The sequence below is a fragment of the Anser brachyrhynchus genome (genome assembly GCF_964034855.1).
Source record: "Anser brachyrhynchus genome assembly, chromosome: 5".
In the NCBI taxonomy this organism is placed as follows: domain Eukaryota; kingdom Metazoa; phylum Chordata; class Aves; order Anseriformes; family Anatidae; genus Anser; species Anser brachyrhynchus.
The window spans coordinates 5,089,040-5,105,050 of NC_137699.1; the positions used below are offsets into that span (position 1 = coordinate 5,089,040).

Here is a 16,011-nt window from a genome sequence, read left to right on the forward strand (position 1 = left end):
AAATACTGACAACTACCTCCTCATACCAAAATACCCCATGAAATTCCACTGAAAACTAGAGGCATTCAAAAATCCCTCTATAAACATAATAAATGACTAAATATTAATGTCATGCTCAAAACAATATTCAAGATGAAACGTCTTTATAACTCCAGGCCAGTTGAATTTAATCAAATCTTACCCACCTTTGTATAAGTGATAGTACAGATATTACTAAATCCTACAGTGAAGTGCTTCAGGACTAATATTTCCTCCATCTTACTTTACAGATTCAGCTGCTGCCTAGCACTTCAGGTGCTTTTCACTACTGTTAACACAATTAGTAGGAAAAGACTCGTTTCCTTACTTCTTTTCAAAAAACTGAAGCTCGCATATTCAACATGAAAGCTCTTGTAACAATATTAAAACTAAATTAATAATTTAAACTGCTTTCAGTAAAACTAAGACTGCTGTCACATGTGAAAGCCAGTGGCATAAAACACTGCTGAGACAGGCGTTTGGTTTATTTTTAAAAGGAAAAAGTTCTCTCAGCTTTTTCATTACGCTACATCTTCTTTTGAAGGTTAAACATATTTCATGAGTTTTCCCTAAAAGACTGGTCCTTTTATTTTGATGAAATCTTCTCCCTTTCCTTATTGCAAAATAAAAACTGCTCTACAATCACAGGTGGATTTGGAAACAGCAATAGTTTTGACAAAGCCCAGGCTATTTAATTTGTTGAAGCCTTCCCTAAAAGACGTATTTTCAGCTGTTTACACTGATATTGTAATCTTAGAGATTCATATCAACAATTCTGACAAGCAAAATATTTGCTTGTTCTTACAGCTTTAACTTTTGCGGAAAATTTACTCCCGTTCTACTGCATCCCGTTCTTACAAATGTGCGCGATGTGGCCTTTCTGCTGCAGGTCTTAAGCAAGGAAATTTCTTTCGAAAACTCTGGCAGTACAGTTTTTGTAGTGGTCAGCCCCTGGACTGCCACTGTGCCCATAGAGGCAAGGCTGAGACTGCCGCACACGAGCCAGCCACAAAGAGGAGGAGGAAGAGGAAGGGCTGATACAATTCCAAGACTCTCCTGCACAGACTTTTCTCTGCTTCCTAACAGCACTGGCTGACAACCCAATACGAGGTGGTGTTTTCCTTCCCACTATCGCCTACCTTAACACAGTAAAGCAGGATTTACATATGTGAAATAATAGCTCTGATCAGTTGCATATTTAGGAATCAAAGGGTTTGTATTTGTGTTCGACCGGTTGAGTTTTTTGGGTTTGGGTTCTCTTTGCTGTTGGGGGTCTGTCTTTTTTTTTTTTAATTGACCTTCTTGAAACTACTACAGATATATTCAAAACAAATATGGTTTAGAAGAATTTAATTCACTGTGATTTATGAGTAGAGTCCAGTGCAAGAACAGACCAAGAAAAGGAGCTCCAGATGTAAAAGAAATCAGTAACTTTAAAACCAGATCTTATGACTACAGTGTGCCCATACACACCATGTTGAGTCTATAGAAGAAGATGCTAGAATATGGAAGTGAATCAACTTCTGCAAAAAGCAGACTGCGTATGCCCCACTGTGGATAATGCAGTAGGACCTTAGCCTTCCATTGGTTATTCACTCGCTGTATTAAAAAAAATGCAGCACAACCTTGGATAACTAACTGTGCAGACTGCATACCGCATCAATAAACGGATTTAATTCACCTGTACGTCCTGATCAACACAGTCAGTTTGCCTTTCACGTTCTCTTTCAGTGGTGAATGATGAACACAGCTGAAAGCATTGCCTAAGAGGCTACAGGTAAAACGGAATAAAAACACAAAGCATGTTGCACCATTCCCAAGAGACTGAAGCTATCACAACTATAAACATTCATAGCTTCAGAAGGGGTAATGGAGATGGTCTTTTATTATCAACAAACCTGACATTCTTAAGTTTCTAATGTATGAAACCAGTTAAAGGAAAATTCATATACCTTATAGTTATTTATTAGCAGCATATCTAATATGCAAGAAAGCCGCTTTGTGCTAATGTCCTGTAGCTGTCACTGCTAGCAGACACAGAAGCTAGCGGTTTTTTGTTTGTTTGTTTTTAAAGCAAAAGCTATTAGGATGACTACAGCATACAAAAAAAAGCCAAAAACACAGCACATGCGCACACATACACTATACACAACAGGGAAAAAAATAATATTGGTACCTATTCATGCATTCAGATGCCTTAATGTGGATAGATTGAGAAGAGAAGCAGTCTCTCTCCCATAATGCACAGAAGGAGAAATGGAGAGTAAACCCCAAGAGCATATTGATAGAACAAGACAAGGACAAAAAGTTAAACAAGTTTAAATTGTGTAAAGATTCACGTATCCAAAGAAAATATTTAACAAAAGACTGTAGTAATAAAAGTATGCAGTAGCTAAAGTCTACAGCTGTTATGTTCACTCCCATTAATTTAAAATTCCTACGAGAGAAAAAGGCAGAGTTTACTGAACAGAGGGAAAGGAACAATTTTATAATAATTGCAACCTTCAAGTTTAGTGCTCCCAATAAGCTATAAAATACCAGAAACCCATCCTTCTTCTAAAGTTTGATATTTATGAAGCATTTATGAACAAAAATTAGAACAATACTCTGCCCCTTTACTATAAACACAACAACACACTACAATCTAACTTGTCTTTCCCCATCAAGTAATACTGAGCTTTTTCAAAACTTCTAGATGCTGGTACCTTCCCTCCTCTCTTTCAAATTCTTAAATGACACCCCAGACCCAGTGAAGCTTTATAAGTAACATGGGAGCCTAAGGAACCAAAAATTGTTGTGAGAACACGAAGGAACAAAACATAAGATTTTTTTTTTTAAGAAAACCAGTGAGATCACAGGCAAAGAAATAAGTCTGTCCTGGTGCCATCAGGTCTAAGCAATGAACAGACACTCGCATCATTATGTCTTCAGTATCAATAATGGAAAGATGTTTAAAAAAAAAAAAAGAGGCACAGTAGCATCTTCTGGAAATAATGTTTTGGCCTGGCTTCCTTGGCTCTGAGTGTCCTCACACTGACTCTGTAGATCTCTGACAAAATGCCATGGGTAGTATCAAAAGGAGTTTTGTTTTCTTCACTTCTAACTCCAGTGGTACTTCCTGTCTCTTAGACAAGCGTCAGAGCATACTTCATTGATTCTATTTGCATTTAGATATGTACCTAAATGCAGACATATATTTGCATACAATGGCTTTGCTTGTTTTCTTGCTTTTTCAAGCAAGTTTTTCTTGCTTTTTCAGGCAAGTTTTCTTGCTTTTCTTACAGCAGACACAAGGACGCCTTCCAATTTTCTCAATTTATATCAAAGTCAAATTTGTATAATGAATTTACTTTGAGTATTCTCTCATATTTTTAACACACAAGATCAATTAAAATAATCTTAACTGAGGACAGTGAGGCTTCTGAAGAGACTGCAATGACTTTAACTTTCATAAATTGCTAATAATATTTACAACTGTAACACTAAGAAGTACAGTAAATTCTCTGTCACAGGGAGTATTTTCAGTTATATATTAATGTTGTGCACACTTTTTCACAGTAAAGTCCAGACAAAGGATTCGTGATACCTCACATCTGCATCAGCACAAAATTACTATATGAAGAAATAGAGCAGTTAATTAAATACCTGTGTTAGCTGCGGAAGTAAATGTGCAGCCAAGATCTTACAGTCTGAAGGCACAGCTTAAGGTGAGTAGCTTGTAGCTAATCACAGGACTTTGCTTGGGACAAATGAACAATGTGAAAAGTTTGTCAAGGACAAAGCAGCAAAGTTTCTAAACAAAACAATTTAATATGCAAATTCCTACGCTTCAAAGTAGGTCTTGATGGGATTTGAACAGCCCATACACTATTCTACAGGCCTGTCACTGTCAAGCATTTAAAAAAATCTGAAACTGGACTTCAGGAGGTGATGGAAGGAACACAAGTTTGAGAATGTCAACAGGGTACATTTTATCTGCTACAGGGCTTAGCATATATCCTACTAAGCATGTATTTTGCAAACAGTCTTCTAATTGAATCATACAAAAAGCATCCATGTATTTGCTAAGTAAATTTCCTTCTTTTAGTTTTACAAAATAAAATTTTCAGAGATTGACCGCTTACCTGGCTTAAAAAACTCACTGCTACTTAAAAAAGTCATTGAAAATGGAGGCCTCTATTGTACCAAACAGCTTACAACAACTGGAGTAAATGACAGGCCAAATGCAAGAAGCGATGTGGCGCATTCTCCTCCTCATTCAGGACTTAAATGTGAAAAAGTCCAATCTTTATTTTGGGCTTAATCTTCTTGTGTTTTCTATTTCTGGCTGTGCTACGTTGTTAGACAGAATGTCCACCCATGCTCTAGCTATCGAAGCAGATTAGATAAAGGTAATGGCTGGTGAGTGATGGAATGCCAGCACGGCCGGGCTCCTGCCACGCTGCACCCACAGCCGATGCCGCCAGCGTTGGATTGGGTCTTTGTGACAGGAATCACACAAAATCCTCCTACTGCCCTAGGAGTTGGTTCTAAAAGCATGAAACTGCAACGTCAAGCCTGCAGTCAATTATCAAACACCTCAAGCAGAGTCAAGACTGGCCCAATGAAATTCAAAACCTGAAATGTATGATGTGGATTTTCTCTATCAGTTTTCTAGCATAGAGTTTGTTTTACCAACAACTCCTTATCTCTCTATCAACTTTTTACTAACAACCTTACACTGAAAATTCCAGGTTACTGGCTCATGCTAATTTTCAGAGAAGACTCAGATTAAAGACTTAGTAGAGCTCGTATGGGTATAATATTCAGAACTGAGAAAGCTTGCAACTGGTTCTGAAATGTTTAACCATGATCACAACCATGGGTTCTGTTCTGCAGGAAGAGAGAGGCAGCAGTGACTGAGACCTTGCCTACAGAACAGCTCACATAGGAACTACATGTGCATGTATGTTCATATACATAAAAATATATGTGTGTGTGCGTGTATATATGTGTGTGTGTACATACATACGCATTCATGCACCAGGGTTCTTTTCCCTTTATCACTGATGTCTTAAACTGGTTAACAATCCTAATGTGCACTTGAACATTTGCAAACATCCTTCCATGAAATTAAAAAGATATTTTTAAAACACCAAAGCAACATGGTTTAAGTAGATACTATTGCTAGTTTCTTCATCTCCTTCCCCAGCCTACACTAAGACATGTAGAAGCCTAAATATACATTGGGCCCTCTTTTTTTTAGTATCTGCTTCTGCCTAAGAAAAGGCTTGAGAAACGAACTTCATGAATCACACTTAATAAATATTAGAGTGAACTCACTTTTTTAACAAAGGTTCTTTTGTAGCTTGTCCTGCTATCTCACATTCAATGTATTTGAAAAAGTATAACAAATATTTCCATAAAGAGCACCAGGTCTTTTTTAAAAACATCTCCCAGGTTAATATTTGTTTAATACATTTCAAACCACTACCCACTTGAAAATAAATCCTAATGCAACAAAGGACACTCTGTGATTTTAAAACACCCCAAGAATCAAAACACAAGAGAAGCCTAGAGAAGCGTAAACTGAGAAGACATTCTTTGTAATTTCAGCAAAGATTTAAACAGTTTTCTTCTATATCTCAAGCTATACCCGACTGAAAACTGAGTTTTCGTTTGTTTCTTTTTTACTAGTAGTAGTTTTTTGCTTGATATAAAACCAGGTTCTGCTCCAAGTATCAGTATAATTTAAATTTGCAAACAAACGCAGACATTTCTAAACTTTGTCTTAGTACTGCAGCTCAAACAATCAGTAGGAGAGGCAGGTTTTTCCACTGTCATGAAGGAATGCATGTTTTATTAGACTTTCCTAGTTTTTTGTAACAATGAATAGAACTGTAAATGATACAATTACAAGGGGGGAAAAACAAAACAAAACCCACAAATGTGAGCTGATTCAAACAAGAGTATTTGTACCTTATAAATTCAGAAAATTGCTCCTTGTCACTTAGGACAATTATTGCTCCCAAACAAAAAAGGAGAATAAATTGGTTACTCTTTCTTTCCTTGAAAGGAGGAAATTATATGTCAAAAGCCAAGGTATTGTCATTTTCTCACTGTGAAAACTGAGCTGGTTATTTTATTATCAAAAAAAAGGCCATCAGTCTGCTACAAGGTTAAGTATTCTATAAAGAAAAAAAAAAGTCAACTTTTCTTTCAATATGAAAAAGAGTACTGGAACAACTTATCAGCATTAATTTCTAATTTTAGAAACAGTATCCTTACTCACAGACTCATAATTAAGCTCTGAAGACACTTACATAGTAACAGATATATGAAAATCAATTTATAAATAATAAAACTGCTTTGTGACATCTGAATAGCCCATCAATAAGCCTGTCTGCTTTTCAAAAATAAATTAAAAAATATAGAAAAGCAGATGTTTATGCTTACGACAGTATCTTTTTTAATGCAACTGAGTATTTCAAAATATGAAGAGGTAATAAGTTTTTTTTAACTGTACCTTGAAGGAAAATTTGCGATTTATGCGATCTTCAGGTCCAACTGGAGATATTACATAACTAGGCAATGGTATGCTACCCAACACAGATTCTTCTCTGCTGTCTGTAAAATAAAAAGAAAAAAAAATCTAATTAATTGCACTTTTCAATAGGGTAATAAATACATTCTCCCTTATGGACACACAGTGGTGTATTACAGAGGGACAACAGACAGCAGGCATGAAGGTGAAAGAAAAGCAGTTTAGACTGCATATAAGGAGAAGAAATTTCTCTGTGAGGACAGAGCAGCAATGGAACAGGCTGACCAGGGAGGCTTTGCCATCTCCATCCTTGGAGGTTTTCAGTGTGCGACAGGGTTAACCCCTGAGCAAATTGGTCTGTCCTCGTTTTTCGGACCCAGATTTGACCAGGAGGTTGGACAGGGCTCTTCCTGAAGTCTGAATTTTCTTACAACTCAACGCCAGTAATTCAGAAAAATGTTTTATTTTTAAGGAAGTAATATTGACATTTTGGAAAAAAATATATTTTTTTTCTTTGTTTTGTTTTCTGTTGGTTCACACAAAAGAACACACTTCCTGAATAATGCTTATTTTGACAAATGAACTCTGATAGGTTGTGTAACACAATAGACCTTCCATTTAGCATTCTACGTGTAGGCTAATTACTATAATTAAGAAACCTCTATTACCACTGGCTCTAAAGCAATCAGCAGAAGTGCTGTGCCTACAAACATGAATTTGAGCTCCACATTCTACAATGCTTTCCAAAAATTGTAACATGCTATATACAACATTCAAAACTTACAAATAACCTTATGTAACCATTATGCCGTTATTCCTATTCAGAGGAAAACTACACCCAGCCTTTTTTGGTAGAAAAGCTAGCTTCAGGATTTCTCACTCTTATATTATCACTTGGATTAAAGCTGCCCTGATAGGGCCAAAGTGCATTCCTAAAATCAAGTATGCAATCACAATTAAGGAGGTACACAGAACAGGGATAAGAAAAAGTCTTAAACAGGAATTGCTGCCAAATATTTTGTAATGTAAATCTTGGCATGTACCAAAGACGAGGTACATGACAAAAGATCATACAGCACCCACTTAGTCCCCAACGCTGGCTTGAAATTTGTCACACATTAAAGACGGATAGGCAAGTCATTGTTTCATGATGCATCTCAGAACACCTAAATGTATCTGAAAAATTCAATTGCAGTGTGATTTGAACGGGTAAACTGTTAACAGACTAACTTAAAAGAGCTATTATTATCTACTCACCTTTGTAGTAAAACAAACAATAATCAGCAAGCACAAACCATCGTCTTTTCCATAATCGCATACCAGAGCTATCCTGAAATGCACAAAAGGTGATAGACTTTTCATCTAATGAGAATAACAGTTTATCATACAATGTTGTATCAATGAGTAGCTTACCAGACGTCTGCATATGGTATTAACTGCAAAAATATGCATTTTATATTTTAGTGAAATATTACATACATAAGAGGCACAGAATAAGAGCCAACACATCCAACTATAAAATAATCAGGTTAGAATATTCAAACTGCTGATTTTCATTAAGTAATTAAACTCACCTCCACACAGCATTCAGATTAACCTTATACACAATCAATGAATATTTTTACTAGACAGCTTTGTCCCACAATAAAGAAACAAATGTATGCATCCTGATGGCACAAACTCCAACAAAGATTGCCTGTGCACCGAGATGAAAGTCACTACACAGCTGTGAAGTATGACCTCACATTTCAGACAATGATCTCTTGTAATTCTACAGTCAATTTCCCATATGTTACCCTTGCTCAAAATGTAATTTAATCAAATGTTCCTTATGAAATAATACAGGGTGCATAATGTGAAAACTTTAATGAAGTATAATTCAATATGCCTGTAGAGATATATCTCTCTCCATATAATATACATCACCTTGTCAAAATGAGTAATATTTACATTGAAATTAATTTTAGAAGCCTGTAAAATTGCCAAACTGTAACGTCAGCAAGTACAACTCATTAAACTGAAGTAGGCTTTGATGAGACCAACAGTACAGAAAGCATCTTTGGTGTTTAAGTGCTTGCAAGTAGAGGTAGGCAGACAGAAGGAAATAGCTAGAGGAGTATGGTACATACAATTTATTTTCCTTCCTTTTGCAGTCATATTAAGTACGCAATGACTTTATTTCCTTTCTTTTTTCATGCTACAATGCTGCCAACACATATAGTGTCTGACCTCCGTTTCTGTCCTTAAAACTAATGGACTCAGATAGTGGATGTCAACAGAACTGATCATGGAAGACAGAGCTCCACACAGGAGGAAGTGAATGGCTGTCAGCAATTTAAATTTCCTTTGTATGTAGAATCATAACTTTAAGCCTTAGATTTCAGCTTTCTCCTACTCATTCCTTAATTTAGCTGCTAAATCTCTGATAATAATCTGGTGGACACTGATTGCCAAATTAAAAGCAGGGAAATACTTTCACAGAACACCTGGCTTTATTTACTTTTTGCACTCAAGGACGTGCTTTTGCTAGCTTAAGAGTTCAAGATGCAGCAGCTTTAAAATTCTGTTTGTTGAAAGAAATTCTATAATCCACTCATTGCTTGGACACTGGCCTTGGTGACAGAATGTGTGGTGAATGGGTCCCTGTCTCTCCCTTCATCTTCTCCCTCCTGCTTCTGGAGAACAAAATGCAAATGAGTTGGAATTAAGCCTTTGATCTAGGGCCTAAGGGTGTAAGCAAACTGATGAACTTCGTAGCCAACCTCAGGGTAGCGGTGTGTTCTGAGGGAGACTGAAATCAGCATGGCAACAAGCAGTTGGGATAAAACAGGCAAAATAACCGGAATTGGACAACAAAGTTATAGCCTCAGCATTTAACCAGGATAACTGTGTCCATTTATCATTGTTTCCTCTTCTGTATCAAACCTGTATGTAAATCTTAGTTCTGGTACTTGCTGAGCACAAGCCCCTCATTACAGAAGCCCATGGGTGTTCCCACCACCACCGCCATTCCAGCTTCGGCTTTTTCAGTGATCTAAAAGGCGCTAGCTTTTACTTGATGGTTGCATATGGACGGAAACAGAGGATTACATACTTACCTGTTTGTGTAGCCAGCCTCTTACTATAACAGGAACATTGGGGTTCCTTCTGATAGCTTGCTCCCTCTTTCCAAAGCTATGAACTTTGTTTCCAGTCTTCACTACCTGTAAGGAAGTATAACAAAGCAGTGTTTTTTAAACTGCGCTGACACACGCTTCATGTTTTAAATAACTTCACTGCAGTAATTCATTACACAGTAACAAAGCATTTATAGCATTCTCAAGGGCAAGTAAATAGACAATAATATTTACAACTTAGCAAAGCCAATTTCCAATTTTTCTCTCATCAACATATCAGTGCTAGGCTGGTGTGGCTCCAGTCTGAAAGGCAGAACTGCTGAAGTTCTATCGGCAAGTATTTTTGAGGGCACTACATGCAAGTCTCTCTCTACAACATGGCACAAGTCTTATACACACGCAGAAGTTTGTATGCATGAATCCTAATCTTGCTCTTTGTTGCTTGTTTTCTGTTCGTTTGTTTTTCCTGTTTAAATTCAAATAACATTGACAGTTTAATAAAATGCTTGGACTTTGACCCTGCAAACAAAAGGAGTAGATGCAGCGTGACTGCTAAGGAAGAGACCTAGATGGCAGTAAGTGGAAAACACGAGGGCTACATAATGGTTTGCTTTACTGCAACCTTGGTTTTGACTCACACTGGCAAAATGAGTTCAAAAACAAGAAGGGAAAGCCTACCAGTCTGTGAAAAAAAACAGCAAGAACCTCATAAATGGTCTGCCTATTCTTTTCCAGCCTCAGCACAGTTTGCTACTGCAATTGCTTTAGGAACCTGAGGGGCACAAACCACCCTTACAGTTGCACCCGATCTCTGCAAGGGAAGAGCTGTCCAGGTTCACGCCCTGTCTCCTTCCCACCATGTCCCTGCAATGTCTCATTTGTTCGAATCTCTCAATTGGTCAGGGAATCGACCAGTTCTGATGTTCCCTCAGCTGCAGACAAACAGCAGCTCTGGAAAATGAACACATCTGTCATACGCAAGGGATGATATCATAAAGATACCTGAGTGTACTGCTTCTGCCTGTCAGGCAACATCTGGAGTAGAAGACAGCACATATCATCATAAAATACTCCAGCGGTATACAGAACAGAATATTTCAGTTGGAAGGGGAACACAAAGTACAGGAAAACACAGTAACATTTGCAAGCTTCCATTCACACTGTTAGATGCTTTAAAAAAAACTGAATTCCAAATTATTCTCAAACTGAACTAGACCTTTATTTCTCCATATCCTTTATTCATAATCAGTATGAATGGCTTTTAACATGGTTCATAATGGGTGAAAATCCTCATCTGTAATGACTGCAGTGGTCTAAATGCAGTCTTGAGATGACTTATTCAGACAGTGCCAGCATGTAAATGGTGAGGCCCACCCCAAGAATCTATGCACATTTCTGCAACTGCCCATCTTATGTGTCTTGGAAAATGAGGAATTATGTATTTATATGTATATCAATAAAACAGAATGAGAGGTTGATAAGTATAAGCCTTAGTTTTAGTTGGTAGCGGTTTTGCTTGTTTTGTTTCCAGCACTCTCCTTTCCTTGTGCAGCGTGCAACTGACATTGTTGGAGAGTGCATGTGAAATCCTCTTTCCAAACAATTACTTCTTATTTCAGAAGTTTTATTCAATCCAAGTTCAGACTTGAATACTGCAGCAAGCAAGCCAGTAGGCTTTGTTTCTTTCATCTTGAACCGAGAATGACAAATCTATCATGCAGCTGGCAGCTTACCTTCCCTCTCCACCCCAAACATAGCAATTGTTAGCTGTCAGCTTTTTGCAGAAGAATCAAGCTGAAAGCCCTGTACCTGCTTCTACACTTTCTGATTTGGTACAATTCCAGTGCACATAGCTCTCTATAAAAATCAGTTTGAATTTGGCCAGGATTCCAACCCTACACCTACACAGTGTCAGTTTTGTGATAGCATTTGCAGGACAAAATAGTGAAAGCATTTCATGAAAGGTAATAACTAGCTATGGGTAGCTACGGAAACTTGCCATGATAAACAGAATGTACCTCTGGCTTCATGACAGTCTCCCAGTTTTGTGTCTGGGAACTCACTCTTCAGAAAGAATGATTATAGAATTCATGGAGGAAAATGTTTAGAAAATAGAGGAAAGGTTCTTAAAATCTACTCTTGGAATGCTACAAAACGACCTCAAAATGGAGGACACCGGTTATTCACTTTACAGCCTTTGTTCTTGGTGCTGGTTAACTTGAATTAATTCTGATATGGTAGTTTGTGAAGGAATTTAACAGATCTCCTTCTGACTCTGCAGAACATGGGGAGTGTTTTCAAGCTTGGAAACACATGCAATGCTGAACCAAAGTGTATATGAGAAAGACTATGGTTCTCTGTCCTAATTAAAACTCAATTAAAGTATTTATCAAGGGTCCACAGCTGGATGGATCTCATATAAACAAATTTGGTGGAGAAGGAAAGTACAAGCAAGTCCTCTATAAGATGTCTATTTGAATTCTAAAGCTGTAGGGTATTTAAAAGAATGTCACATCTAGCAGCCTGGCAGAAGCATACACTGGCACACTTCTACTGGACAGCAAACAAAATAACAGCAGAGACCAGAAACAGATCAGCTGAAGATTTGGGAGGAGATTCTGGATATTCTCCAAGTTGTGATGGAAAGAGCATTACTATCACATTTAGCTGTGCAGTTCTCATGTTTCCTGTGAATTAGTTCTTTCTCGTGGGTGGGCCTCTAAGTTGTATCCAGTCATCATTATCGTTCTCTATGTTTTGCAAAGCCTGATTAGATGAGTGCAATTACATGACAAAGGAAAGCAGCAGGAGCAGGTGACAAGGGTGCACACTTACTGGCAAAAGTGTGATCAAAAATAACTTAAAGCCAACTGCATCACTGGAAAAATTCCTCATCTCAAAGCAGAGTACCAGGTCCCCATTAAGTTAATTGATTTTTAAGAGTGAAAAACTGAACCTTTTCTCTCTAATGCTGGCATTAAAAAAATGACAATGAGCATAAAAACAGTAAACTCAAATGCATAAGTACCTTGTTAAGTCCTAGTCTTCTAGTTTAATTCATGGACCGATTAAAATCAACACTAAAATAGCATTGGCCTTAAGGCAAGCGAAGTTCTAATCATCAAGTTCAAACAACAGTCTGTTTCCTTTACCTTAGAACCAGGCTTTGTATCAACAGCAGACATAGTTACTGCAGTGGATGATTCGCTGACCATGCTTGAAGGTCTTTGGTTTATTTGTTGCTTGGACATAGGTGAATTTAGTCTAGAAAACAAAAACAAACAGATACTATAAAGCACATTGGTTTTTGAACACTTAGCTTTGCCTTTTTATATTTAAGACTCCCAGTGAGCAAATGAATGACAGGCGAGTCAAACACAAGGCAAACATTTCCCATTTCCCACTTCCATTGCACTACCCCTATTATTTTGATTTCCGGTATTTCTCAAGCAGATTCTGTCAGTGACATCTAATAATTAGTATTTGCCAATGTATCAGGAGGCAGAAACCTCCCAAACTGCAAACCCAACAGAGAATCGAGATGTAACAAAGAGCACTCAGAGAAGATAATGCTCATGCACAGAAACTGAACTATGCCCAATCTAGAGGCTTGGCCACAAACGTGTGGAAGAGACAGTAGAGGGAAGGGAGGGGTAGGAGTCAGCACACTTTGCAATTACAGATTTATTGTTTAAACTAAAAGTGTGGACACCCTAATGTTTGATCTTTCATTCTACCCAAAATACAAGCCACACTACAATAGAAATTGTTAAAATAAGAACATCTTTTAAGTGAAATGATTAAACTCATGGCAGATATTGTTAGAAATAGCCTCCGAGTCATACTAGGATACAAGAAATCTAGATAACTAGCTCAGATAGAGATACCCATTTAAATCATAGTGAGATGAATCCTACTGTAAGAACCTGTTCGACAAGTAAGAACTCAGTACAGCTGCCCAGATGAAGAAGCGGGAGGACAAATGCAAGTACAGACTCTGGTGGAATTCCACATGCGGATTGTTAGCATAAGCCTCAGCAGCCAAGCTTGTGAATTAAATCAACAGGTGGTATTTCCAAAAATCATTAAGAGCAGTTTAGTGAATTATATTTTAGAAACATCAAATCATTAGGAGGTATCACTACAATCACACCAAAAAATACTGTTAACAAATAAACTCCTTTTTGCCTTTCAGTAAGTTACTGAAGCATTCATTTAAAATAAAACAAACAAACAAAACTAAACCAAAACAAAACATAATACAAACCACACCAAGCATTCTTGCTGCTGCCACTAAAATTCAACCAAATTCTCAATGTGGCAGAGACCAGTAATTGTGAGTGGTCTCACTCACAAGACCAGAGAGGTTGCTGGCTGCAGCAGACCAATACATGGCTTAACTGAGGAGGACAAGGTGCTTGCCACCACTGCTCTATCTCAGTTAAAACCTGAACAGTTACCTCTCCAAAAGCATTTATAGTTGATGTCAGAGGAAGCACATTTTTCCATTTGTGACCACAGTTTAAATTAAGCTTGCCAGGAAGTAATACCACAACTTTAATCCAATTTCCCTTACGCATCACTTATCTGGCCTAAGTTCTCTCTTTCTAGCTTTTGTACGTAAATTCAGGTCCCATATATGAGAACAAACTACAGCAAGTCCCAAAAATGCCAGACCAGCCCCCAGTGTGTGAGAGCTGCATCAGCTCAGTTTGAGCCAATCTGTCTTACCTCCTAGGCACCCTATTTTTAGCATTTTTAGCATATTTAATAGGGCACCCTATTTTAGCATTTCACCAGCTTTAGGAATCCCCAGTCTCAGCAAGGAGTAGATTAAGACACTTCCTGCATATAACACAGCCTGACCATGCTTTCTGTTGATCAGCCAGTCTTATTACCATCTGCTTTTGCCTCAACTTTCACCAGTTACGGTTCCACTCTATAAACTTTCAGAACAGGTAGTAAACACGAAGCTACACTGTCTGCATTCTTCTTGCAAAAACAAGGTACTTGCCTTTTCCTAATATTTCCTTTAGATTCTCTACAATTTCCAGACCACAAGCTATTGGGTAGGAGAGTCACTTACTGCATGTTACTGATTGTCCAGGTACTCACTGGGGCAAGGAGGGAAGATGGAGGAGGTGAAGGGCAGAGAAAGGAACACTTAACATACATATTCAGAAAATCTGTAGGCTGGGAAGCCTGTGGACAATATGCCTAGATTATGTCTCTTCATTTTATGGAGTACCTATTTCATATATAGAGAGAGCACACTAATTGTCTCAGGAAAGAGAAAAATGAAGAATAAAAACTAAAGTTTTAACATATTAGAAATTAATTTTTGCAATAAAAACATTAATATGGAAAAATAAATTACCCCAGAGGAATGCCTTTAATTACAAATCAGAGTAGATAAACTCAAATTGAAGCATATCCGCTGTTCAACAAGATACTGTTTTACAGTAGGTCAAGCTTTGTGCAGTTAAAAAAAAAAAAAAAGGAGTAACAGAACAAGGTTCAGAACTACAAAGATAAAAAGATAAGCTTTATACATTTAACAAGATCTAACAGAAAATCACTAGCACTACCAGAAAACTGCAATGCAATACAGAACAACAAGTGCACAGTTTTAAAGAACTGATAATTTTGCCATTTGGTGATTTCTCTTCCACTTCTTACTGAAAACAATCACTGTCAATAAACAAAGCTTTCATTTATTTGCAGTACCAAGATTAATGATGAACTTCAACTGGAAAAAGAACAGAATTAAAAAATATATAAAAAATAAAAGAGCAAGGTTGTTGCCATGGAAGAACTCACATAGCCAGCACAAGGAACAGTAAGTCTACTGAAACAGAAAAAAAAAAACACACAACAAAACATTATTATTCCCCTAAAACAATGCCTTTGGTAGCAAACACTGGTGATCCGACCTTTTTGTACCTGAGATGTAACAGAAAACACAAAACAGCATTGACAATGAATTTAAAATATTCAAATGTAGCATTTCAATTATAAAATACTGTAACAGATTTGCATTAAACCAAACTCAAGCTCAAGTCTCTTAATAGCTAATTAATATTCTCAGTCTGTTTTAAATTGAAAAGAAAAATATGGAGAATGTACGGAATTACCTGCAACAGCCCAACATGCTTAATGGAGTTAAGACTGTCTTAACAGTGTTTACAGATTTATCTTCATAAATAAGTGAATAAAGCATTAACCCTGTGCATTCAGAAGCATTAGGTCAGAATCACTATTACCAAACGTTTCATAATGTTTGTTATTCAAGATACCGCATTTTGTCTTCACAGTGCTGGGTTTTGTCTGTGTTCTGGAGAGTTTTCTTGCTGC

The 16,011-nt window shown here is 37.3% G+C and overlaps 1 protein-coding gene across 20 annotated transcripts in view; it reads right to left on the reverse strand.

The window, feature by feature from the left end:
- Positions 1-16,011, reverse strand: part of PLEKHA7 (pleckstrin homology domain containing A7) — a 149,422-nt gene that overhangs the window by 41,429 nt on the left and 91,982 nt on the right. For all 20 annotated transcript variants that reach the window (XM_080595777.1, XM_080595773.1, XM_080595774.1 and 17 more), the window contains 4 exons: positions 12,810-12,921; positions 9,640-9,744; positions 7,799-7,871; positions 6,524-6,624 (listed from right to left, as the gene is read on the reverse strand). In XM_080595777.1, coding sequence (XP_080451903.1) covers positions 6,524-6,624; positions 7,799-7,871; positions 9,640-9,744; positions 12,810-12,921 — 391 coding nt within the window. The remainder of the gene's footprint in view (positions 1-6,523; positions 6,625-7,798; positions 7,872-9,639; positions 9,745-12,809; positions 12,922-16,011) is intronic.